This window comes from Sander vitreus, chromosome 9, assembly GCF_031162955.1.
Source record: "Sander vitreus isolate 19-12246 chromosome 9, sanVit1, whole genome shotgun sequence".
NCBI lineage: Eukaryota > Metazoa > Chordata > Actinopteri > Perciformes > Percidae > Sander > Sander vitreus.
This window is the reverse complement of record NC_135863.1, coordinates 32,018,134-32,045,466: the sequence shown is the minus strand read 5'-3', so window position 1 is coordinate 32,045,466 and position 27,333 is coordinate 32,018,134. Positions and strand designations below refer to the sequence as shown.

Sequence of the window (27,333 nt, the reverse complement as noted above, 5' to 3'; positions counted from 1 at the left end):
TCTGAGATGAGACTTTTCTTTTTAATTTATTTATTTTTTATATAGCATTTGTGTTGTTGCAACTCTTAAAGCACAGTGTTTGGTCAGGACTGATGGTGCTCCTTTATGCACTGCAGACACAACAGCACTGTCTCCATGGACGCAAACCGGATATTAACCCTCAGAGCCGTCACCCCTCCCCAGAATGGCACACCCACATCACCACTTATATCCAGAGGCCCTTGTTGTCAATCTCTTGATTTTCTCTCTCTCTCCTTCTCACTATGTTAAGCCAAGTGAAACATGGAAATGTACCTCTGCTGACTACTCCTCTTTTATGAGGCCAGAAAAGGGAGTTTAAAAACAAGCTGAGACGTAGGCAATAAGTGAGTTTGGGAACAAAACATATTACCCTGTCAGAAGTTTGTTCTGTGTTGTCCAGTATAGAACTTAGAACGTAAACTGCTAATTCAATAGAAATCAGTAGGAGAATCTTGACTTCCTGCCAGTCTCACCTAACCATTCTGGCTAATAGTAAGGACATATTTTTCTAGCCCAGTGTTTTGTACATGCAAGACCTTATTTAATAACACATTTTATGAGTACAATCCCTTTTACCATGTACAAAAACAATTGCATAACAATGCTGACTTTGGACACTGTGCTACTACTAAACTAAGGTTTTATTAAGCCTTGGCCTCGGTGTACAAACAAGTGCTCACTAACTTCACAGTTTCAAGGGGACAAGCATTTCATATTTGCCATGCAATTAGATACCATTGGCTTTGTGTCGCTTGAACCTGTTCTGTCATTTGCAACAAAAATGGCAGAGCTTCTACTCTCATTTGCATTTTCCTCACAAAACTCTCTGCCAGGCCTGGGTGGGCTCAAAAGCCCTGTTTTCCCCTGAAAGGAGGCCCAGTTCCAGTGCAGTGTGCAGGGGGCTGCAGTACACCTCCTCCCACTGCTCCCTCCCCATAGACTGGACCAGCAGAGCCAGAGCCCGATTGGCTCTGTGCCTTAGGCTGTGTGATTCTCTGCAGCAGGGTAATGTCACCCTGGCTCACCATCACGGCTCATTCTGTACTTTTATTCTCCTCTGAGCCTTTAAACGGTTCATTAGCCTTTAACAAGACTGCAGAGCCTGCTCCAAACTCTGCTTTTAACCCCTCTCGCTCTGGCTCACTTTCTCACCATAGTAGTATCTGCCTGAGTTCTAGCCATGTTTCTTATCACTGTTTATATTCCTTGTTGACTCCCTAGTGTCAGTTCCAGAGTTGAGATCCAGTTGATTAGTAGTGTTTGTGATTCTGAGCACTGCAAAAGATGTCGGAACAGCAGTGGGATAAATGGTGGGGGGTTGGTTTGGACTGAAGCCTTCCTCATGGACACCCACCCTGAATGGAGAACATTGATGCTTCTCTATCCTGCTACTCCCCCCTACTCGCTGTCCCTCTTTCCCCGGATTGTCATTCCCTGAATGGGCCTTTCAGGACTTCAGGCTAGCAGCCTGAGATACAAAACCTTCCTCTGCAAGATAAAGGGATGGAGCCCTGGGCCTTCTGAAGGCGCTAGTCAGCTAGTCACAACCAGCCAGGCTCATCACACTTAAACTTTGAACACACAACAGAGACCTTTTAACTATCAGGGAACAAACAGGACGGTTTACTGTCTCTGGGAAAACATACATTCCATCATTTCTGTAGCCTATCTCTTTTTGTTTGTAGTGTCCAAAAACATGTACTATTTCCTTTCCCATAGAGCCTGGTTTTACAATCAGTCTTGGTTATGGGCTGTTGTCAAGCTTGTTACAGTGCCTCTAGGGGTCTAAGCTCGAATATTGTCCATTGCCCTGTTCTCGAGCACTGCTCTAGTACCTTTCTGAAAAATGTCTGATTGGTAATTTATTTTGTATAAATCTTACAACTAAGCCTGAACTAACTTCACAAAGAGAAAGCAAAATACTTTTCCTTAAAAAAAAGAAATTATTATTAATTTTTTCGCAGAGCTGTCTTTCTACTACTGCAATTTTTTATTTTTTTATTTTAAACCTTTTTAAAAAAACTTCTTCCTTTCCTATCCCCAAGCAAATGTAGTATGCACACCAACTACACTTAATCTTATGAATCAACTACAAACCTCGATCTCTGTTTGTAGGGTGTACCCCAGCTCCCTTGTGCCAAAGCCCTCTACAACTACGATGGCAAGGAACCAGGAGACCTCAAGTTCAGCAAGGGTGACGTTATCATCCTGCGACGGCAAGTGGACGAGAACTGGTACCACGGGGAGATGGGTGGAGTTCATGGCTTCTTCCCCACCAACTTCGTCCAGGTCATCAAGCCGCTGCCACAACCACCACCTCAGTGCAAAGCTCTCTATGACTTTGAGCTCAAAGACAAGGAGGCAGACAAGGACTGCCTGCCCTTCTCCAAGGTAGCACAGTAGCACTGCAACACCCACCGTTCTGCTACATGGTCGCTGTAGTAAAACAAAAATACCTCTCATTACAGTGACACGCTGTCTTCTAAGCATTCATTTTCTTAAGTTATGTGTGCGTTAGAATGTAAGGGCTGTTAACTTAAACGCCTGGAGAAATGATTTAGATTTTGAGCTTCTTGATTAACAACTGTAATTAGGCTGGATAGAATGACTGCCACATAGGGCAAGGCATGGCTTAACTACAGTAATTGAGTGGTTATATCTGTACAGCAGTTTGGGTCATACATGTTTTTGCGTTCTGTCATCAGCTGTTTATATGCCACATCATGAGCAAAAACAGAAACAAGCTTACTAAGTAGTTTTCCAAACCGAATGCCAAAACTTAGACTCCAGGGATTTTACTCTTGGGCACGTCCCTTTTAATGAAACATCGTCACGATCTCATTATTTCTGTTCAGGGTTTGGTCCTCGAGGATGAGAAACACTCTTAGTTAGCAGCATCCTTAATTAGGTTCTACCTCATGCAGCGCCCCTCTTGAATTACAGGATGATATCCTGACTGTGATCCGCAGAGTGGATGAAAACTGGGCAGAGGGAATGCTGGGAGATAAAATTGGAATTTTCCCCATCTCATATGTTGAGGTAAGAAAATTAACTAGATTCCTTAATGTCAAAATGTCAAGAATCATTGGTGGAATAAGTCCTACATGAAGATCAGCGAAGTGCCGAGATCCTCTGAACTTAGACTTCTTTCCATATGCATCTTGTAAATTTGTCTATGATACTTCTCTTCCTTTTGAAATAATCATATGTTTCATAGAATCACGAAACACGTCTTTGAAGATTTAGACAGTCACAGTCTCTCCCGCTCTGAGCTCCACAGGTCTCACTTAAAAGCTTTAGGAATAATCCAGACAGAATTAAATAAATTGTCCTTTTAAAGATGATTTTGTTTTTCACTTGGCAGTGTGCGTTCTATTGTTATGAATATTATAAACAAGCAGACAAAATATATCAAATATCAAAACCTGTTTTGCACAATGGAAGAATCTCAGAATAAAGTTTCAGTCTTAAATAAGGTACATGATTGAAGCATTGCAGAAGTGTTTTGAGGTTAGTCTGTGGAAAAGGATTTTTTTTTTTCAAAGCTGTGACAGTTTTCTTTATTCCTTTCATGTGTATTCTATCCTTTTTATATTCATATTTTTATACACTGAGTGAGGTCTTTTGCAGAATGCAGACTATGTCTGAAGCTAAAGCAGTAGCAGAATAGAATATTTTGTTCTCCTCTAACGAGATAGTATGCAGTCATGCTCAGGATTTCGTTAACAAATGCAGTGGCATCAGAAACATATAGAGCATCCCAAAATGTTTGTTTGGTTGTGCACAACCAGTGAATATCTAGGTCATAGCGTTTTCATTAACAACCTAAAACCTTAGGAGCTTTTGTTTCCTTTCAGTTGTTTATATACAATAATCTACAATTGCTGTTAGAGGTGGCCTTCAATTTAATAAGGTTATGGTTCCCCACCTGGTATTTTGTTCTTAATCCCTCTTATCTGACTTAATGTGCTGACATGTCAGTGATGAACCTGTGCAGACTGTCTCTTGGATTGGAGTGAAATGCTTGGCTTTTATGTCCTAAGTAGAGGGAGCTGCTTGGGGCAACGTGTGACAGCAAGTGAGAGCACCCTCTAATTAACTGAAACCTTTTTAGTGTCCTCCTTTGATTTTTACCTAAGAGTTGCACATTACGGTGCCTGAAAGGGTCACAAAGCCTGCAGTTTGAGAGCTGCCTCAGAAGATTCAGCTCCCTCACACTATAATGACCTGATCTCATCTCCACAGACTAGATAAAGATGGAGGTCTTCCATGACAACTATATTATAGAGAGTGACAGTTTTCATGATCACATTAATGCTCCTAGCTCCATCATGCCTCCCCCTCTGTTATTTCCACCTTACTACTCTGTCTTCATTGCCCCCTGCCTCTCTTCCCCTCTCACAGTTCAACTCGGCAGCTCGGCAGCTTATAGAGTTAGACAAGCCGTCAGACTCCAGTGGAGACTCTGGTGAGGGGGCCTCCTCGGGGCCCCAGAGCAATGGTGCCCAGCGTGCAGGGGAGAAGAAGAACAGCAAAAAGCGACATTCCTTCACCTCTCTCACCATGTCCCACAAACCCATGCTAGCTCCTCCCCCCCAGCGCCACTCCATGGAAATCAGTGGGCCTGTCCTCATCAGCTCCAGCAACCCCACAGCAGCTGCCCGAATTGGAGAGATCAGCGGGGGGCTTTCCTGCAGCGCACCTTCACAGGTAGGATACTCCACAGGAAGGGAGGGGGTAAAGGAGAGTGGCTGCTGCATTGCAGGTCCCTTCCTAGAAGTTGTACCTATGTGTTGACTGAAAACAGAAGAGTGCTGTATGACAAATAAGCTCCTTTTAAGATAAGATAAGATAGAACTACATTTGTCCCGACAAAATTGTTGTGCAGCTGTTGCAGTACAAAGGAGGAAAGAGTGCAAATACAAAATACCAAATATTTAGCTGTTTAAAGGATGTCTTTGTCCTAAGTTTTTTTCTTCTCATAATTACATAGCAGTACGTAGAAGAATGTGGCACTTAAAAACAAAATGGAGAAATCTGCAACACTTGCAACATTAATATGTACCATAATTTAATACAACACTTGGTGTTCTTCTTTAATCCAATGTTCTGAATGAGAGGACTCTCTCAACCAGCTGATCATGTTGAGTTGCATTTAAATGCAAAACTGAAAAAAGAAAAGACAAAAAAAGACAAAATCATGCAGCTGGAAAGCTGAGTTCAGCTTCAGCTCTTTTTGTTTTTACAAGATGTTTGTTGCTGTTCAAAGGCTCCGCTCTCCTTCTGTCAGCTATTAGACTGACTTCCCTTTTCCCCATCATACCAAACAGGCCATTGCTCCATCCAAGCGTTTGAAATCATGGATGCGTGACTCCACTCATCCGCAAAAACGACTCCAGCTCAGCCCTCAAGGTTTCCACACCAATCCCAACATGACAGGAACTCGCAGCTGCTTTATGGTTGCAAGCCGCTGGAGATTGGCTTTGACTTGGTGCTAGACTGTAAGAACAACAGACAAGCAGATTTACAAGTGTCCTGCTGTTTATCTTAGTCTGAGGCTCTCTATGACTTTAACTCAAATATACAACAAACAAAAATGCCAAGTTAACATATGGAATTCATCAAATAGGGTTACCCATTATACGGTGATTTAGAACCATTAAACAGTAATGAATTCATGTTCACCATTTGTTAAGGATTCTATAAGTGTTACTACACGTTTGAGGAACAAGCATAAAGTCTAATCAGGTGAAGGTAATTTGTCTCAGGATTTCAATATTTTTATCTTGTTCTTAATATTTTAAATGTCTACTGGCATGTTCATACAATAGCTGGCTTTTTTTTTTCTTTTCCCAAGGGGCAGTGGTTTGTCAATATTCAGAGACAGATTACTCATTATACACCAGCATCGGCAATGTTGTCACACTTGGTGGTTCTGGGAGCTTGTAGATAACTCTTTTTTTTTTTCCATTAATTTCTTCCTAATTGTTTGTTTTTCTGGGAAATGTCCTTTCTGTGTTGTCTGGTTACTGCAGACGTTCTGAAATGCTATGTTTCAAAACTCCCTATTAAGCTCAATCATTAATCTTTTATCTACAGTGTATGTGTTTATGTGCTTCTTAGTGAAAGGGAGACGAGGAGAGTGCTCGTCTACAGTAAAGTGGATCTTGCGGATGTTCTGTTTTTTTGGGGTTTTTATTTATTCCAAACCTTTTTTATGTTGATATTATTCGTGTATAATCAAATACTTCTATCCTTGCAGAAGGTGCAATCCGATTTTTAATGACTCCAGACCTTTCCCACTAATCATTATCAGGATACTTTTAAAATAAAATACATCATATCTGCGCCTTTGAACTGATCCTCCCTAGTGGCAACTGGGCCAACAGTATATTTGATTCACACATCACTGTGTTTAATAAAAACATAACAGAGACACTCCAGGCACTGCATGCACAGCATCTTTTCTCTCTACTCTCCCCCTTTACTAATAGAGCTTTATTAAGGTTTTACAGGTTACAATTTAGAAATTAGACATACAGTAAGCTACATTTTATAACAATCAAAATATAAACAATACAACAGTTACAAAATTTAACTAATGAAACAAGATGTGCAAATGAAGCTTTGTAAGGTGTGTCCAGTGCATATAGTCTTTCATAAAGTGCATAGAGTCGTTCATAAAGTGCTGTAATTCACAGGGTCAAAGTGAAGAAGGAAGAAGCTGTTCTGTGTCCAGCGTTCTTCTTCTCCTTAGCTCAGAGAGCACTTGTTTGCACACGTCACCGCTATATATAACAGTCTGTTGAATAACCATACAGCTTCTTGTTTTCCACAATTTGAAGCATACAATACATATGATTATTTGTATCAGTTCCTTGTGTTTCTCTGGTAGAGTCTCATCAATAATACAGTACATTACAGATTTATATGAAAGATCAAAATTGACACCATACACTTTTAACTTGTTCCAGACTTCTTTTGCTCTGTAGCAGTCCATTAAGAGATGCTGTTGTGTCTCATCTTCGTCGCAGTAAATCATTGGACATTTTGTTGTTGTTACATATCAACTCCAAGACACAACAGCTCTGACAGCAAGTGTGTTTACGGACATCAGCCATCTCACGTCACGAATGCTCTCAGAAAGGTTTTCATTTTTAAAAAATGTCAGGAACGGGGTTCCTTCGTTGTGTGTTAGGTGTTTATAATTTATTTACCCACCATATTTATAATCATTAATTTAAAAAAAAATCATTTTACTCGGGAGGCCATTCCAGTCAATTTGAAGTTTTTCATATTCATACATAAAATCACCATAAATCAGGTTATATTCTGGACCTTGTCTGGCTCTCCTTCTCCTTTACCTCTACTCATCTTCTCTCCTTCCAGCACACAGACAAAAAAACAACAAAGGTAAGCCCCAGTTGCCTAGGGGGCTGAGTAGTCCATCTTGGAAATGAATATGCCTCTGATCTACAAATGTACTAGACAAGACGAGGAAGAATTGTCAAAGAATGAAAACAAGCTGCTGTTGATGGCATTTCTCCTCAATTCTAAAGGAAATTTACTTATTTAAATTAGCATAGCATACCTTGCCCTCTACTTTACTGTTAATTATTTGTTTGCAGGCAACATTTCACCAACAGTGTCACCTCTGAGCAGCACACTGTTACATTTGGCTTTCCTTTGGCACACCCAGTGCACAATAGATAAGGAAGCAGTGAAGATTGAATCTGAGGTTTGTCTGCTTTCTGAAAGGTTCACCTTAAGAGGCGGCTCTGTCTGGAGCAGTCATGCATGGAGAGAGACCAGAGGCTACAGGGGGATATTGTGTGTCCAACAGTATGGCCTTGTTACTAGGACACCACCATGACTCACGTGGATGACTGGTTGCAGAAAGCACCCCTCTTCATATGCCCAATGAAATGTCTTGCTGGGTGGTCACCTGGTTTCCATTGGCCAATTAGATCATCAGACCACCATTGTGGTTATGTCTAAGTCACCAGGATACAATTCCACATGTGTGCATCACTGTTCTGTGAGAATGATTACATACAATGTGACAGGAGAGGGGGGAGAATGTTTATTTATTTATTTTATTTTTTTTATGAAATTGTGGTGTGTTTTGCTCTTAAAATACTGTGGGTCATGTTTCCATATGATGATGTATGATTCCAATGTTTTTTACTTCCTATGTGAAATCTGATGGCATTACATGACATTACTGACTGATTACACGCATGCACTGCTGACCTAAGCACATTTCTATTATTCATGTGTGAGTGGAGCTTGTTGCTAACATTGTATTCATTATGGTATATTTTATGGTCCACATTTCCCTTTTGTTGATAGGTACACATTTGCACAACTGGACTAATTGTGACCCCACCCCCTAGTAGTCCAGTTACCACAGCAACGGTCTTCACATTTCCCTCGGAGACGAGCTACACTTCCATCACTGTGGTAAGTGAAATCCTTTGCAGGTCTTATCAGTCTTACAAACACCAGGCCAGAGCAACAACTAAACAGTTCAACATTATTGGAGTAAATTATTCAAAGTTAATATGTGGCTATTTCTGGAGTACTAAACAGATTTTATATATATATATATGTGTGTGTGTGTGTGTGTGTATGTGTGTGTATATGTATGGCATGTTTCTACGACTGAAGCCGCAGGAAATATATATTTATATCAAGTTTTTTTCTGCAGACAGTTGAGACTATTTTCACATTATTTTGATTAGACAGTTGAATCATTGTGTGTATGTGTCATTCTGAGACATTGTTTGTATCCATTAAATAGACTTGCTATTTTAATCCAACACATGTTCACAATAAATGGTATAGAAGTATACAATATAACATTCTCTGTAAACAATGGCTTGAATTAATCAATGCAAATAGTAATATCACCTTCAAAACATTTTCTTTCCTCTGAGAAGATGAGTTTGTTTTGATGAGAAGAACTGCCTCATAGCACTCCCCATCAGCTGCTAACAAGCAACATAGTTACTTCAGGTTGTGAACCTGTGTTAATCTGGATTCTCTGTAGAATAAGATACAGTAGCTTTATTATGTTACAATTTGTCAACAAACTTCATAAAGCTTGCGACATGGAGGAACCTTTTTGAGCAAAAAATTTACTTCACATGTTTTCTGCTGAAGGAAAACAATCAGTACTAAAAATGTCAAGAAATCCCTTCATCCCACACGAAACAGCAAGCACACTTCCTCTCTGTCTATGTGTATGCTCTGGCATGTGGAGTTTCTGAATGAGCAGGAATGTGTTCACAAAAGGTTGAGCTCACCGCTTCACTTGGGAACCCTACATGATGTTTTTGTACAGATGATTTCTCTAGCCTGCAGGCAACCTAATTATCTCAGCTCAAGCGTCAGCAGTAAACCGAAATGCACATCGACACTCACCCATACACAAATACCACAGGACTGTCTGAGTGCCTCTCTCCTCCACCATTGTGTCATGGAAGCAATTACTCTGCTGCTCAGTGCTGGCAAAGTTGAGCTTGGAAAGACTTGACTTGCTCCTAGGTATAGGAGTTTATTCTGACACACTTCTCTCATTTGGGCTTTTAGTTTTTCACAATTTCTAAACGTGTGTATAGTGTAATGTTGTTTTCACATGCTTCAGTTTGACACAGCTGAGGCCCATTTCAGAAAGCAGGTTTAGTGAAAACTCTGAGTTTGTTAACCCTGAGATGAGGGAAACTCTGGGTTTTCTGTTTCAGAAAGAGAGGTAAATCAAACCTGAGAAAGAGGGGTAACTCCAGCCCGTTTGAGAAAGAGAGGTAACTTAACCTCAGAGTCTGTTACTATGGTAACTGAGTCTGTGAACCTAACCTGGTCGGAAGCAGGTTTTCTTCTCTCAGTCTCCTCCCTCTGACACAGCGCTCTTTCATTTCCTCATTCATTCATTCAGTCTGTATCAGGCGCATTTTAGACCAGTTTGTTATCTGCATGAATATTAACTGTGTTAGGCAGACTATATAAAAAAAAAAGCATTTCCTTTTGTCGACGATCCCGTTGGTGAAAAAGCTGTATCACTTCTCAGGGAGTTAAACATACGTCTGGAGAGGATATTGAGGCCTGACTACAGATATACTTTCATTTGAGCACTATCATTTTTCTTCCCAGTCTATCAGTTATGTAGCCTACATAACCTTATCCGTCCTCATATCACTAACGTCACCCATCGTGGACATGCTCTTACATCCCAGAAGATTCTTTGTGTCGCATTATGTTTTTTTTGCAAACGGCAGTTTTCTTTACAACACTGGTGTTGCGGAGCATATTAGTAAAGCCACTGTATGCAGAGCGCCGACAGAAAGGTGTGCCTCGCTCTGAAGCTTTTTTTAGACGTTTTTGTAGTGTTCCCGGGACACAAACCAGTGAGAGCCATTAAAGAGGAGTTCCACAGTATTGCAGGTGAATGATGTAAAACCAGTTGAAATAAATTATTAGAAATTATAATTCTGTTAATGACATGGTGCTGCAACCTCAGAATGGGATTAGTAGTCGGCTACTTTTTCGCCCACAGGATTGCAACTATGAAATAGATTATAGGTTCAATACCATTTCACCAGTTTTCACCAGTAATAATATACTTGTGATTAAATATAAAATGAATACACTTCATTGGAACTTAAGCATTGACTCGAGCAGCAATGTTCTCCCACGCCAGTTGGCGCTCTTTTGCAGCAGCAGCCGTGTTGCTTTTTTACAAAATATATGTTCAAACTCGCTGTATTTGCGCATGAGTATTTCCAGTTCCAGAGGGGTAAAGTACAGCGACCGATTTGTTTTTTTGTAGTTGTTGCCATGGTGAATCGTAGTATCATGGCTCCATTCATGCTGCCTTTTTATAGTGGTGGTTTCACATGCTTAACTCTGAGTGAACCTACTCTGAGTTGATTGAACCAACTCAAATCAGCTGTTCTGGAAGCCGAAAACTCAAGAGTTTCCATCTCAGGGTAAATCAACCCAGAGATCAGGGTTAGACTCCGAGGTTGGTGACTTACTTTTTAATCGTGTAATCCAGTAGTACACAAAAGATACAAGCATTGTTCTAGGTCTCTTCTTACAGCATGCTGCGATCATCAGCCTCTAGTTAAAAGGGTGAGACTACTTTGACATTACAGATGCTCAACAAGGGAAAACAAGTCAAGATGAATCCACTCATGCTTGGTTTGAGGGTTGCTCTGAAGTGTGTCAACTGACATGTTTTGAATTTCATATGGTCCCAATTAATAACAATGGATTTAACATCTAGCTATGTGGTCTCCTGGCAACAAACAAACAAGCAGAATAGGATATTCTCCGCTCAAGGGGAAGTCGGGGACAGGGCTATCGTGTCTGCCAAACTAGACTCTCCCTGAGTATCGGCAAACCGGAGGGAATATCCCAGATGACAGATGATCTCTCATTCTCTTTCCCCTCTTTGTTCCTCATAAACAAGCTGGTTTCTCCACTTACGCAACACACTCTCTGTTTTTTTTAGACTCATGTTACTTGTTTTTGTCTTTCTGCGCCGTACTGAGAGGACATAATGAATAAATGAATTGTAATTAAATGTTGATACTATCTAACTACTAATATGATATTCTGTTCTTCTTTTACAAGGATGCTCTCCCACCACCCCCACCTCCTCCCCCACAGTCCTCCGTTGATGGAGCAGCATATTCATTGGCTGCTGGACAGAGACCCTCCCCCAGCATAAGCGACCAAAGTGGGAGACAAAGACCCACAGTGTGAGTTATAAAAACAGTCCCACACAAAAATATGCAGTCTTCTTAAATGTGCAGTGAAATGTCAGAAGCGGTTTATGCACCGATGGCCAAGGGCCTTAATGGAAATGTTCGGTCCAGAAGGGGAAAGCTTCGCCTGTCTATGACCCCCCTCAGCTGTCAGTGTGAGGCTGCAAAGTGTGAGCATGTGCGTAGGTGACAGGGTCAAAACCTGTGGGTGACAGTCTCCAGGGTCTCATTGGAGAATCCCCTCTGTCACCCCTGACCTTTGACCTTCCCACCTTTACCCTCATTACTCCTTCAAGGCACCATACACCTGCTAAGAATTAGATCCACCCATGCCTGCTTCTTTGCCGTCATCTGTGTCTGCCTGTGCATGCATGTCAGACTCTGAGGCATTTATGTTCCCTTCCCCTGACAACACTGAAATCAGACGGAAAACATCCCAGCTGAGACTCCTATCTTCTTGGCTGTTTGACCTGCAAATTGTTTTATCCTCCAGTGCTGATTTCCTCTGGGTCAGAGGGCACAGTCTCTGCTGGAGGGTCTCCGAGTAGATGATGACAGATGTACAACTAGAGAGCGACATTAATCCGGAAGAAATGGCATGCTGTACAAAGTGTTGAACCGCTTTTATTTCCATACGGGAGAAGATTATCCGTGCTAGCGCCATGTTGGGGTTTGTGAGTTTGTAATTTGTGTTTGTAAAAATCTTTTTTTCTACTGTTTGTTCTGGATCTAGCTATGTGGCTATGTTCCCCTATACTCCCCGTAAGGAGGATGAGCTGGAACTAAGGAAGGGAGAGATGTTTCTGGTGCTGGAACGCTGTCAGGATGGCTGGTTCAAGGGCACCTCAATGCACACGGGCAAGATTGGAGTCTTCCCTGGGAACTACATGAGCCCAGTCAGCAGGTCAGTCATGTAAAACATGCACACATACACACGCCTGGTTTTACATCCATTTGTCTGTCATGCATGCATCGGTTTGTTATTTTTTTAGATAACTTATTAACTATCGGGCTCTACACGGTGGAGCCATTTTAGTTTTATTTCTGTTTAGTAAATTCTACTTTGTTGTAGTTACATTGTTCTTTTTTGTTGTTTTATTCAATGCTGTTATTGTGAAGCACTTTATAAAGAAAAATGCTATGTAAATACCACCATACTTATCTGCACTTAACTTTATTTTACATCTTTTTGACCAAAGAAACATTCCAACTTTGCAAATGAATCCCATGAGGCATAGCTTTTGGTTGCTATGCAAATTCATTGTAAAGTGTAACTATGTAATTTATTTTCATGATTTCAGTGTCTGTCTGTGGGTTATGTTATATAGATATGTGTGATCGTCACTGTTTCAACTTGTGCAACAGTTTCAGAAGAATAATAGAAAACCTATTGATTCAAACTAACAATAATTAGAAGCTGTTCTAATTACACATTAGAAGAGTTGCCTCATATTTTTTGACATGAAAACCTAACACAATTTATGAGGTATAAAAACATCCTGTCGGTCAAAATGCCCTCCTGTTGCCTCAGGCTGCTAGGTCTTACCCATCTTTATGCCCCTTTCCCTTTCAGGACAGCATCAGGGAGCAGCCAGCCCAAAGTGCCCATGAGTCTGTGCACTCAGGCTGGTAGAGGGGTCACCATCATCAGCCCCTCTTCTGCAGCCCTTGGAGCCATTGTTCCAGGTCCTGATTTTAACAAAGCCATCGCCGTGTGCTCCAGTGCTGTACCTGCAAACTCCCAACCTGCAGCTGTGGTAACAGCAGCCCAGACAGCCACAGGTCAACAGCCAAAAATCCCTCTGCATGTCAGCTCCCAGATGACTGTGAATCAGGCTCGCAATGCGGTCAGGACAGGTACATTTACCAGGAGAAAAATGTATTCCGGATGTTGGCTTGTTGTATATAAGGGGTTTTAAATGTGTAATATTGTTTTATATCCCATTTGCAGCTGCGTGCCACAGTCAGGACCGGCCCACAGCAGCTGTGACACCCATCCAGTCTGCAACACCTGTGGCCTATCTCCCAAACCTTACAGTGTGCCCGCAGCCTTCTTCCAATCCTGCTCAATGCTGTTCCCGGGCTGGAGTGGCAATGGGCTGTGCCGCTGCGTCTCTAACCCCACCCAATGTCAGTGCTGCATCTTTGGAGGGTGATGCTTTGAGACCTGTAGCTGTCTTCACTGTCCCCGGCTCTGGGAACAGCTCTGCTCTCAATTCCACATCTAACAGCGCAGCTCTCGCTTGCCGACTGGACAAGGACGTCAAGGTTGGATATGTCTAAATATTTCAGTGCTTCCATTTGCTTAATTAACATGATCTGTATCTAATTATCCATTTTGCTGCTATTTGCACTAGATGTGTGCATGTTTAATTATAGTAGAGAGACTTCTGACTTGTCTTCAGATCTAGCATATTTGACTAACTTGTGGTTGGGATTGTCTAAGATTCCTGATGAGATCTGATAGAATGCTAATCACACTGATAGGATTCACCAGTAGTAATCAACAGGGATGTTATTATATTATTATTGTTTCTGTCTTTTGCAACAGACAGTGGCTGTTTTTTTTTCCTCACTTCCAACCTTTAGTTCAAAATCTCTGTGCTAAAAATAGGAATTTCTCTTACTCTGTGTGTGTGTGTCAGTGGCAAAGAGACAACGAGTTCCAGGCACTAGATTATACCTGTCTGCGGCTTGCGAAAATGACTTATGCCTCAGGAGTTGTTCTCTAACAAACAAGTTATGATGTTGCGGTTGTTGCTGCAGAGAGAAAAGAAAGGTCTTCTGAAGATGTTGTCCAATAAGAAGAAGTCTCGTCCTTCACCACCCTCCTCTCCTACCCTGGAGGCGGAACAAGCTGCTGCAGGAGAGGTACTTCATGGCGCTGTGGGGCCTGACACCTCCCCTCCCTCCAGCTCTGTCAGCTGCCTCGAGCCCGAAACTGCTGCTGCTGCCTTTTCCTCCTCCTCAGCGCCGGAGTCCTCCCATCGGAAGAGCAGTCCCCTTGATGGATGTGCACCTATTGCTCCTCCTCCTCGCCAGCCGTGCTCCTCTCTCTTATCTCAACAACACGATGCACGGCCCATCATATGTGAGAGGTACATTGATCTAAATCTTCTGCTACAAAGCGTTGTTTGTGATTGTCCTGCTTTGTCCTTTTTAAAGAAAGTGTAACACTATATTACAAGCATCGTGACTTATCACTTGTCATTGTTGCAGTGTATATCAGTCACTGACTGTGCCTCTGGCTGTCCTCCCCCAGGTACAGAGTGGTAGTATCATATCCTCCCCAGAGCGAGGCTGAGCTGGAACTTAAGGAGGGCGACATTGTGTTTGTTCACAGGAAGAGGGAGGACGGCTGGTTCAAAGGCACACTGCAGCGGAACGGCAGGACCGGATTGTTCCCCGGCAGCTTTGTAGACAGCATCTAATACACACATTACGGTGAACCATGGTCAACACCACCACCATGACCAAGCAGACCGCTGCTCGCCTCGCTACAGTGTGTCAACATGCTAACCAAACGGATCATCGCTTGAAAGGTTGCTAGCACAGGCCCATCATATGGACACTTTAACTCCTTAGAGCCCACCGTGGCTCTGGCCACCGGAAACTACCCCGCTAGTGGCACATGAGAGAGAGCTGCGGTGACGAACAGAATACACAGTGGACAGAGTTAGAGGAGAGCACACTACTCATGAACGTTTCCTTTTTGTTGGTTATTTATATCTTTGTAACAATTCAGCTGTTAAATGTGTGCCTTGTACTGTTCCTCACTTTATTGTACATAAGGACACAAAGAAGATTAGTCCTAAAACAACCAGTATGAGCTGTTGATATAGATATGTTACACATTTAACTTATTTCATAGATTGGCCTTTTTGTAGTGCAACACATTAAGGGGTTAGGCTGGCACATGCCGTATGCTACATTTTCCAACATCAGTTACACTTTTCTTTCTCTGACTGCTGTTTTACCATGATATCAAACTGTCAGCAGATAGGAGTAGGTATATCAGATGCACCAGACCACAACAAATGAGCATTGTCATCATCGCTTGTGCTGTAGGTAGGAAAAAGGATACTTCCCCAGCTCTAAAGGCATTACCTAAACCTGAGGATCATAAGAGAGATCTGCCGTATTGCACATTCAAGCTACAATTCACAGCCATGTGAACATTGCACATCACAAAATATTTCTGTGGGCCATTCACAGGCCTCCAGTTTGTTTTCCCTGGTGTGGCTGAGGCTGAGGCTGAAGTGCTAAGGACTCCGTTACCTGCAGTGATCAAATATTTGCATGTGATGAGCAAAGCCTCCCATAAGAGACAAAATGGTGTTACTTGTGTTGCAGGACAGTTTGGTTATGCCTTGTGCTTATGTGGAAACCACACTCCAATATAGACTTGCAGTCAAACATTGCTTACTTTGTACCTTCTTTGTATTTACTGACCAGAGTAGCTTCTCTCCTAACCCCTTTGGCAATAGCCAAACCCAGACGTAGCTCTACATTATAAGAGCAACGTAACATTTCAGTAACAGTGCACAACAGATTATTTTCAGTGTATATTTATGTTTGTTACAAATTCCACAGAGGCTGACACCTGCTGCTCTTAAGGAGTCTGTCATTAAACTAACCTGGACACACAGTAAGGCACACAGGAAACACTCACCCTTCAGCAGGATCTCAAGTTTTTGTACACTATAACTCATTCCTAATGTGACTTCTGGCAACAACAAAAAAAAAACACAGCTAGCTAAAGCACAGAATATTTGCCTAAAGGAACATATTGTATCACTCCACAGGAAGAGATGTGTAGTGTAATTCTGTTGAATCTCGAAAGAGAAGGTTTTATTGAAATCGATCACTTTGACCCCTTTGATTTATTAGTTTTTTATTTTGTGGTTGGGTTTTGTTGTACATTACGTCTATACAAAGTTTTTAATGTTAAATATTGTATTGACTGGAATGACTGTAAGATGTATATGTGATTGGAGTGGATTTGGTCGTAGTGTCGGTGCTTGTTGAACATAAAACAAAAAGAATGGGCAGTTTTAGAGGGGGGGGAAAATAACACCAGATCAAATATCTCAACATGTAATTCCTCTTTTCCTAACGTATTCTCTAAATGAATGAAATTCTTCAAAGTAAAGGTATTATTAGGTAACATTATAGACTGAGGCCTCCTGCCTCAGTGGACCCCACAATATGTAATGTAATGTGACTTACACATCTGATCTTCAGCCAGTCTTATGAGGTCTGAGTATTTAAACACTTTAAAGTTGAGGCAATCACTGAATCATGCCAAATTTGGCTTTGAAAATGAATTTACTGATTGAATTAGACCCATAGATTGTGGGGTTTTTTTGTAGTCTTTTGTTGTTAATTGAGGGGGACCACTGTGTAACTGACTGCTGGAATATCTTGTACTTTGTTTGAAATTTGGAGTGTATGGAAAAGGATGGTACAAATCACTGTTAGGGCCTTTTTGTCTTTCTGAATTGAATCTGATGTTGTCTTGGCAATCACCACACCAACCTCAGGCTATATGCTAAACTGTTCCTCTGAGTGTCTTTCCATTCTCACTGGTAAGCCTTTAATATACACGTCTTACTTACTCCAACACAGATGTACACATGTATGCACTATCATGACATATCTAATCGTACTGACTTTTCATTATTATTGTTCATGCATAGGCTGCACAGTTCTCAAAAACATGAAGCATTTCTTACAACAGTTAACAAACTATATTTTCGTTTATTGGAACACATGGCGACTTAAGTTTGCTTGATTCAACTTAACAGATTTTCCTCATGCCAAGGTGACCTACTTGATTCTTTTCTTTTTTTTTGTCTTTAGTTAGTCTGTTGTATGTCTGAAAATGGTGAAACTGAAATCAACCTATTTGGCACAAATCTATTATGTGAAAAGCATTCTGAAGTATTTGAGGGAATAGCACATTTTGTTAAAATCTCTATAACAATAAAAGCTAATGGTTTCCATAATTTCCTCTGGCTAAGTCATTGTTTCATTATAACAGTAATGTTGTGTTCTGTTTTCTCTAGTTGCCTTGTTATGTTGGCCACCTGCAGCCAGGGCAGGATTATGATCAAAGACAGACCGCAGTTGACAGGACTGACTGAATACTCACGTTCTCACCTTTCCCCTTTGTCCCAACACAAAGCTTAGACAGCCTAAGATTTGACCGAACGTATACACACATATGATAAATTACCAGAAAAAAGACAGTTGTTCCTAATTAAATGTGATTGGGGTAAGTCATGGCACATGTGGTCATTAATGTCTCCAGGAATAATAGGTTGGGCTGGTAATTATGGGCTGTAGAGGAGCTTCTACTGTGCCATACAGCAGAGCAGTGTTGCAAAGAGAGGTGAGCCTCTCCAGCTTGTTCAGCTGGGAAACGCTGACAGGGACTGACAAGCACCCAGAGAGGTCATTGTGCTGCACACAGTACCCGGCAGAGGATGGGTTACCATGGAAATAAGTTATTCCAATGTATGAGCAACATTGTATAAGACTAGACTTAGCAGGAATAAAAACAAGTAGCAATTTATTCTGCAAAATGATTTTATGTCTGACTTCATCACATCTGTTTCGTATTCTTTGGCCACTCCACTTGTTTTACTTTGGTACATGACTTACAAAATTCTGAATTTGATAAAAGATCATCGCTGTCTGACGGAACTGTGAGTTGTGGGTTGAATAATGCGTAAGGTGGTTATTTGAATGACAGGAAAAAGCTGTGTGCACAGAGTGTAGGTAATTTTATTAAAGGACCTTTTTCACAGCAGACATGTAGACTTGTCATAGTAGGAAAATCACAGCTGAAACTGATCACCTTAACGATGGCTCAGTTCCATCAAGTGTCCCAGTGAGCTAGTTCAGTGAGTCAGCATGCACAATACCAGTGTCTCTGCTAAGTCATTGATGGTTTTGAATACACCTGTGCTTTTCCTACTATGACATGTCAACATGTCTGCTGTGAAAAAGGTCTATAGCTGCAAGGGCTGTCAAAGAGTTCAGGAGTCTCAAGTTTAAGAATTTCTTGATAATTTAAAGCTCAGGGTGTGTCAGCCATTTCAAGTCACTGAAACGAGTGCCAGTCAAGTCCTTTTTGAACCCTTCACTGTACATAACAGAGGAGTCAGGTATTTGGCTCCCTTGAACAGATTTCAGTATGCATTGGTATTTCAGAGATTTCAAAATGACCAATACATGTTCAAAGAAAATGTCCCCTCTTCTTTTAAGTGATCCAACCTCAACGATTTTTAGTTATAGTAATGACTGAAAAAAGATGTACCTTCATAAAACTATATATATATATATATATATATATATATATATATATATATGTCTGTCTGAGTGTGTACGTTCATGGTACATACAGTGTTACAGAGACATCTCTTGCTTCTGTGTGTGTGTGTGTGTGTGTGTGTGTGTGTGTGTGTGTGTGTGTGCGTGCGTTCACACGAGAGAGAGCAAAATACGGTTCTGTTGGCAGGTATAATTAGATCAGTAAAGTGTGAAAGAGGGGAATAATGTCTTGGTGTTCAGAGAGGTGATCTGAATACAAATCAAGCTCTATTTCTCTCTTTGACACACAGACACAGTTTATTAATGAACATTGTGCTAAGAGTAATCACATTTTAAGCACATTATACGGTTTGGGATGGTTGTATTTTTCTGCTGCAGCATGGATATGATTCATACCGCAAAGCTCAGTGTCACAGGTCCACTCCGGCACAGGTTGTGGATGTGATTTAACCTCAGCAAATCAATCCTGCAGAATGTCTTGGTCTGATGGACCGTCCAGGTGTAGGCCGAGGCCACCCACTCTCAACATCACTCACTTTATTTAGTTTTATTTTTTTTTTACACCAATGACTGTTTTGCTTTCCTGGTGAAATCTATTTCCATGGGGAACAATGATACATGAAGCAAGAAGGAGAATGAATGACTGCAATTAACAGTCAATGAGCTATTTCTGTGTGCTGGGTAGGGCAGCGTGTGTCAGTATAAATAGCTACTCTCTTAACGTTAACTCAGAAAGAACTGCAGTTATTCCTCTGAAATAAAGAGTATTCTTACAAAAATATTGCAGCAATTCCTCCATATTGAAAAGACATTATAGGAATATTCATTTTAATAAAGTACAAGAACTTGGGCACTGCAAACACTTCCAACAGCAGCTATATAAAAACAGTTTTTTCAGTGCTGATGCCCATGACATAGGCTAATTATGCTGTTACAGTAATTTATTAGTGAGTACTTCCTTGTCGAAATTGTCAATAGCAAACCCATACAAGGAAATAATGTGTCAAAGTTTTACTGGCCTTTTAAATTTTCTGGGCTATTTTAAATGCCATGTGAACTGACAACTTTCACAGAGACAATGTCAGGTTGTTGTGTTTATAATCCATGTGGACGAATATTAACGTGTACTTTGGCTGCTTAGAGGCTTTCCAAAGATAGAAACCTTGACCAAGATGAAAAACAATGAGTCCAGACGATAGACAGTTAACAGTTAATAGTCCAGACCTATTTGATACAGTCTTCGTCCAGACCAGTCCTGTCTGTGCAGTGTGTATACTGCGCCATCTATCGAGCAATGACGAGCAACGCAACAACACTGAGAAGAAACATGGCGACGTCCATAAGCGCCCGCTCTTGGTCTTCTTTCAGTCAGTAAACTTATTTACCGGGGAAACAAATTTTGTCCGACGGAAAAAATAAGCTAAGGTACAGCTAACTAGGTATATTAACTTTATTATGCAACCATATTTATCTAAGCTAGCTGAAAACGTTACTAGACAGCAAAATGACCGTGAAACATAGCAGCTATCATCATGAGCTTGCATGAGCTGTAGCTTTCTCTACAGTATTTGTGTGGTAAATAAATTCACTACATTTAGGCCTGAGTTAGCTACATGCATTAGCTGCATTAGCTACATGCTAGTTTTGTTACAGTTTGTGTCAATATACGTACATTATACAGTTGTAAATACAGTGGTGCAGTCCTGTGGTGACGTGCAGTGCTGCGGTCTCTCCTGCCCACTTGTTTGGTGTCCTGCTGTCCGCCATGTCCAGGCTGGCAGCGGTGTGTGGGGGCTCCAGGGGCATCGGGAAGGCTGTGTCCCGCCTGCTGGCAGAGAAGGGCTGCAGGCTGGCTGTTCTATCCAGGAACGAAGATGTTGCCCGTGCCACTGTGGCATCTCTACATGGAGGTATGGAGCTGTGCACACACAAACATGCATGTTTCAGCAGGCAACATGTATACCTCATCAGTGGTGGAATGTAACTAAGTACATTTACTCAAGTACTGTACTTAAGTACAAATTTGAGGTACTTGTACTTTAGTTGAGTCTTTTCTTTTCGTGCCACTTTCTACTTCTACTCCACTACATTTCAGAGAGAAATATTGGACTTTTGACTCCACTACATTCATCTGTTCCAGCTTTAGTTACTAGTTACTTTAGTTACTCCACTACATTCATCTGTTACAGCTTTAGTTACTAGTTACTTTAGTTACTCCACTACATTCATCTGTTCCAGCTTTTGTTACTAGTTACTTTAGTTACTAGTTACTTTAGTTACTCCACTACATTCATCTGTTCCAGCTTTTGTTACTAGTTACTTTAGTTACTCCACTACATTCATCTGTTACAGCTTTAGTTACTAGTTACTTTAGTTACTCCACTACATTCATCTGTTCCAGCTTTAGTTACTAGTTACTTTAGTTACTCCACTACATTCATCTGTTACAGCTTTAGTTACTAGTTACTTTAGTTACTCCACTACATTCATCTGTTACAGCTTTTGTTACTAGTTACTTTAGTTACTCCGCTACATTCATCTGTTACAGCTTTAGTTACTAGTTACTTTAGTTACTCCACTACATTCATCTGTTACAGCTTTAGTTACTAGTTACTTTAGTTACTCCACTACATTCATCTGTTACAGCTTTAGTTACTAGTTACTTTACACAATAAGATTGTTGCACACAAAACACATGTAGTTTTTAAAATATGCTGTTTTAGTAGACATTAAACTACCCAACAGTATATAGACCTACAAGTCCAGCTGAGTTGATCGACAGAACTGTTTGGATCGTTTGTAGATTCTAAAATGTGAGGATTTTTTTTTGCATTGAGTACTTTTACTTTTAAATACTTTAAGTACATTTTCCTGATGATACTTTTACTCAAGTCACATTTTCAATGCAGGACTTATAACAGAGTGTTTTTACAGTGTAGTATTAGTACTTTTACTTAAGTAAAGGATCTGAATACTTCTTCCACCACTGCACCTCATGCAATGAACTGATAGTGATTAGAAAGCCCTGTCATATGGACTATACTATTGGTTCTGGTGTTTTTTTCTTGTTTCTTCAACAATGCAAACTATTAAAAAAAAAAAAATAGGGCTGCAACTAACGATTTTTTTCATTGTTGATTAATCTGTTGATTATTTTCTCGCTAGACGATTAGTTGTTTGGTCTCTAAAATGACAGAAACTGGTGAAAAATGTTGATCAGTGTTTCCCAAAGCCCAACATAACGTCCTCAAATGTCTTGTTTTGTCCACAACTCAAAGATATTCAGTTTTACTGTCACAGAGGAGAGAAGAAACTAGAACATATTCACATTTAACAAGCAGCAATCAGAGAATTTCTACTATTACTAGTTACTACTCAAACCGGTTAATCGATTATCAAAATAGTTGCCGATTAATTTAATAGTTGACAACTAATCGATTAATCAATTAATCTTTGCAGCTCTAAAAGAAAATGTCACAGTTGTATACATACACATTACCTGATCTGGTGCTTTTGTGCTATAAAATACAAAGAAGAAACCACAATACCTGCAGCAGTTGTGAACAGACTGTAGTCTGGTAACCATTTAAACTCCCATTCCTTCTGTATATGCTCTCTAGCTGACCACGTGGCTTTCAGCTGTGATGTCTCTAAAGAGCAGGAGGTGCAGAAAACCTTTGAGACGATCCAGAAGACCTGTGGAAACATCTCTTATCTTGTAAATGCAGCGGGCATCAACAGGTGAGCAGGCACTTGAGCGGGCTCCTCCGCTGGCGCCCTGCTGTATTTTCATATATGGGCATATATAAATGGATATAATGTTGTCACAGGACACTGAACTTCATGGCTGACCTATATTTAGGATTGGGCATCGAGAACCGATTCCTACTTGGAATCGTTTAAAAGAATTATGATTCCAGTAAGATTTCTTTATTGGAATCGTTTAGAGGATTTGGTTTTAAATCCGATCATCGCTTCCCAATTTAATATGCACAAGTTTTGGTTTCCGTAGCGACCAGGCGCTTGTTGTTTGCAGCCATAGAGCACAGTAAGCAGCGCTCTAGTCTGGCTTTATTTTACGTTGAAAAAGCTGTAAAACTGCAAACCACCATTGAATCAAAATAAAACTTTCCTCTTATTTGTGAAAATAGACATGTGACCCGTTTCAACTCCACTCCTCAAAGAATCTGATCGAGAATCGATGAGAACCGGGATCAGAAGGAAGAATCGCAATTGGAATCAGAATTGTTAAAATCCAAATGATGCCCAACCCTACTTATATTACTGTGTGTTCAGGGATGCTCTGTTACTGAGGGCCAAGCCGGAGGACATGGTGGCTGTGCTTCACACCAACCTGCTGGGCACCATGCTGACCTGCAGGGCAGCACTGCGCTGCATGCTGCACACCCAGGGAGCCGCCATTGTTAATATAGGTACTGATAGGACCTTCATGATTAATTATGTTTTTAGTTTGGTCACAAGATGGCAGTGTACATCATTGCTACTTTCTTTAAAGTGAAGTACTTCAAAGGCCGTACATTTTACTTGTACATACATTTTTGCATGTTTTAACCCATTAACATTGATTTTATTAGCATACTGAGATTAATCAAAAGCAAAGGCTGACACAAACGTAGGAAAACATAATTCATCAGTCTGTAAACCTGTAGTATGCTTTTGTCTGGGACTAATTTAAATATTAGTGATTTGTATCAATTGGGCTAAATACTAATATCATCATTTAAGCATAATGGCATCAAATACTGTAGTAGCTTCCTAACAGAGTTTTATTCTGAAACATTTCTGTCATACTAAGTCATCCTAATGGATGTCTGTCTGTTGCGTGTAGGCTCTGTTGTGGGCCTGAAAGGGAGCGCTGGCCAGTGTGTCTACAGTGCCAGTAAAGCCGGTCTAGAGGGCTTCACACGCTCTTTGGCTAAAGAAGTCGCTTCACGCAATGTCAGAGTTAACCTGCTCGCTCCCGGTAAAGTACAACTTCATCTTCTTACTTCACCTTTCCTCTCAGCAACTGCTCTGGCTTCATTTTTACTGTCTCAGTTTCTGGCATCTTATTTGTCTTTTTTATTATAGTCTCATGTCCCTGCCCTCTCTGGCTTTCAGGTTTCATTCGCACCGACATGACCGCAGGGCTGAAGGAGGAGGACGGGGTGCGCTCTATCCCACTGGGGAGATTTGGCGAGCCGGAGGAGGTAGCTCAGGCTGTCCTCTTCCTTTTGGAGTCTTCCTACGTTACAGGACAGGTGCTGGTGGTGGATGGAGGACTGCAGCTGGCCATGTAAGGGATGGGGCCTACATGGAGTTATCTCACTGTTCAAAACAATGGCAGTGGGGCAGGAAGATGGAGACTGTAGAGGAAATGGCTCAAGAGAAAGATGAGGGGACAGTGGGCTCTATGTTACTCATGAATGATAAATATTACACTTCACAGTGCTTCATGGCTGAAGTTGGATATTGCTCTGGCCACATGACAATTCAGAGTCACATCTGGTAAGCTGTTGTGTAGTGTGAGATTGGATATAAAGTATTTAATATCAGCTGTTTTCTTGTCAAAATTCTTGCTACAAAACAGAGTAAACTGAATCTTTGCACAAGAGATAAAAAGGCAGTTTCCTGTTGTTGACATAGAGACACAACCCCACATCCCTCTGAGGATCACTGTCCCGCTGCTCTCTGTCTTTCTGCTGAGTCACTCTGTCCGGCAAACAGTAGGCGTGGCCTGATGTGTGGGACAGTCAGTCGTGATGACTAACCCTGCTGACTCCAGAGTGTCTGGCCCAGTCCAGACCTCCGTGCCCCGAGGTCCTAAATTGGATCAGCAGATTGAACGCCGTTGGGTCTTTTTCCATGACTGTAAAGCGCCCGCCAGTGATCGTAGCGCTCATGTTTTGTTTCCCCACCGCCCCCGGGAGACCCCCTCACAGCCAGCACATGTCCATCCCCCCCCCCACACCCTCCACCAGTGGCCCCCTGAGCCCACCTCTGGAGGGGCCTGTCAAGGGGCCAGGCATGTTAGGCTGCAGCTGGAGGAAATTAGACTTAGTGGTGGAGGTGTGGGGGGGTATTTTTAACTCTGGGAATGTTTTGAGTGTCTGGTTACAGCTCTGAAACTGTAGTGTGGATGGATGGGGTTGGAGGTGACTGTCATGCTCAGAGATGAGATTTGAAATGCTGCGTTGGTTGTTCCTTTCACTGAAACATGCTGTTACCATCCATTAGTATCAAAATGAGCAACTTCAACTGTGCTCTGTCTCTTTAATGTGCAATCGTCCTACACGTTGTGTACACATATTTCCTATTAAAGGATTGGATTATATTTACTCTGATTAACATTCTTAGCAAGAATGGTCTTTCCACTGTGACCGATAATGTGTTTTTTTGGCATTCTCTTATTGTTTTAAGAAGAGTCTGCCAGTCTATAAAAACATCTCACACGGTCTCTGAAGAGTTAGATTTTTTATTAACTTTCATAACCTAAAATAATATCAGAACAATCCATATACAGGCATTGATTGGCATAGAAATGTGCAAACAGTAACTGTCAGCTGATGCAAGCTCTGAACAGACAGAAAAAGATGTCCACTTTGTATAGTACAGGTGATGAAAATAGTAGCTATAAATATAACTTGCTTTTTACTTTCTACTAACTAAGAGTGCTTTCTACCCCTGAACACTGGGGGGAAAGAGTTGTGTTTTTATACATCCTGGAAACAGTCATTTGGCACTGTACAAGTGTCCAAGAATAACATGCAAAGAAATTGTGTTTGCATTAAGCCTAAACGTGATTCAAGGCAGTAAATATATTTATAAAACTTCATGATACAGAAAGGATTGTTTTATCAGTGAACAAAAGGTTGCTGATATAATTTATGTCAAGACTGTTGGAAGTTTTTTTTCCATACAAAAATAAAATGGACACTCTGTGATGTGTGTGACAAATACACAGAAACCTTTCACAGCACCCTCTTGAGTAAGAACATTTCAATTCACCCTTTTAAAATAAACCAAAGAAAATTCACAAAAATGACCCTCTATTGCCAAAGTTTTCTGTATCTTCCATTTTTTGACCATCACCACAGTCATTCACATCCCTCTATCAAGTGTTAACTTACCACATTAAAGTTGATGCCCATCATATTCACAACAACCTGCTTTTTCCGTTGCTATCCCTTCCTGTGTCTGTCTGATCCAACCTTCCTTAAGTTCTGCTGCATCCACAACCAAACAGATCACATTCATGTGTGAGCCTTCTTTTCCCAAACCTCATTTATTTTGCTAAAAAAACTATACTGCTTATAAGGCCCGGCCTTTTCCAATATCTGTAAGCTAATCTATGACAACAAAGAGACTGTATGATATTGCAGCTACAATCAGATACTGTGGATATCAGTACTGTGTTACATAAGCCCACAGAATAAAAGTTTGTGATCTCATTCGTCAAAGCTACAATGCTTTGAATCCTTCAGCCGCTTTTGAAGTCATCTTTTCTCCCTCATGTCCATATTTAAACCCAGCTGGTGGACTGCTACGTATAGATACAGTATTAGCCTGTGTATATCAAATGGCACCACTTGGAACATGCATAGTAATTCTATGTTTCATTCATCTTTTTTAAAATCTTTACAGTCATGAGAGGCACTTACACAGACAAGCCTTTGCAAAACAGAGTCAACATGAACAATTCATGAAACAGTGAGAGCATATTAATGAACAGTCTTTCCTCGTGGTAAACACTTCAATCATTTTCCAGGTCCATTTCATAAAATGAAGCATGGGGTAACAACTCGATGAATTCTGTAATATAATGGGTTGTGTGTCACATTATAAAAACATATGAAAACCACGGCTACACCAGCTCACTCTGCCCACCAACCCTTCAGTTCTGTATCCACAGTCCCTCCGGTGGACAAGGTTCTACACGCCCCCTTGTCGCCATCATAAAGTATTTGTTTCAGGCGTGCTGAGAACAAGGGCAGCTTTCAGATTTTTTTCGGGGAGGGGGGTCTCTCTACAGGTCATCACTTTCCACCAGGCCGCCAGGCTGCAGCGGGCTTGAGTCGGGGAAGAATGCTGCCTTCACGTCCAGCCCTCTCTCTGTCAGAGCGGCATAGCGGCTGGTGGAGGGACGCACCTTCTTGGGCCTGGGGAGGTTAGGCTGCTGCCACTGAGCTGAGGATAGAGCAGA

At 41.2% G+C, this 27,333-nt stretch overlaps 3 protein-coding genes across 7 annotated transcripts in view; 2 read left to right on the top strand and 1 right to left on the bottom strand.

The window, feature by feature from the left end:
- Nucleotides 1-17,800, top strand: part of sh3rf1 (SH3 domain containing ring finger 1) — a 33,214-nt gene extending 15,414 nt beyond the window's left edge. The window contains exons 3-12 of the mRNA XM_078259766.1: nt 2,137-2,412; nt 2,965-3,060; nt 4,426-4,731; nt 8,374-8,484; nt 11,659-11,786; nt 12,526-12,696; nt 13,366-13,649; nt 13,744-14,060; nt 14,559-14,890; nt 15,055-17,800. Coding sequence (XP_078115892.1) covers nt 2,137-2,412; nt 2,965-3,060; nt 4,426-4,731; nt 8,374-8,484; nt 11,659-11,786; nt 12,526-12,696; nt 13,366-13,649; nt 13,744-14,060; nt 14,559-14,890; nt 15,055-15,223 — 2,190 coding nt within the window. The 3' untranslated portion in view covers nt 15,224-17,800. The remainder of the gene's footprint in view (nt 1-2,136; nt 2,413-2,964; nt 3,061-4,425; nt 4,732-8,373; nt 8,485-11,658; nt 11,787-12,525; nt 12,697-13,365; nt 13,650-13,743; nt 14,061-14,558; nt 14,891-15,054) is intronic.
- A 2,742-nt stretch (nt 17,801-20,542) lies between these two features.
- On the top strand, nt 20,543-26,172 carry cbr4 (carbonyl reductase 4). 2 transcript variants are annotated; one of them, XM_078259765.1, is made up of 6 exons: nt 20,543-20,555; nt 20,812-21,040; nt 22,751-22,871; nt 23,427-23,563; nt 23,980-24,114; nt 24,252-26,172. In XM_078259765.1, the coding sequence occupies exons 2-6, from the start codon at nt 20,896-20,898 to the stop codon at nt 24,428-24,430; spliced, it is 717 nt and encodes a 238-aa protein (XP_078115891.1). In that variant the 5' UTR covers nt 20,543-20,555; nt 20,812-20,895; the 3' UTR covers nt 24,431-26,172. The 2 variants fall into 2 exon arrangements, with proteins under 2 accessions (XP_078115891.1, XP_078115889.1); XM_078259763.1 differs by having other exon boundaries at nt 20,554-20,569.
- The window catches only part of palld (palladin, cytoskeletal associated protein), a 33,982-nt gene continuing 32,238 nt past the window's right edge, over nt 25,590-27,333 (bottom strand). For all 4 annotated transcript variants that reach the window (XM_078259762.1, XM_078259759.1, XM_078259761.1 and 1 more), the window contains one exon: nt 25,590-27,317. In XM_078259762.1, the coding sequence (XP_078115888.1) occupies nt 27,157-27,317 (161 nt within the window). In that variant the 3' untranslated portion in view covers nt 25,590-27,156. The remainder of the gene's footprint in view (nt 27,318-27,333) is intronic.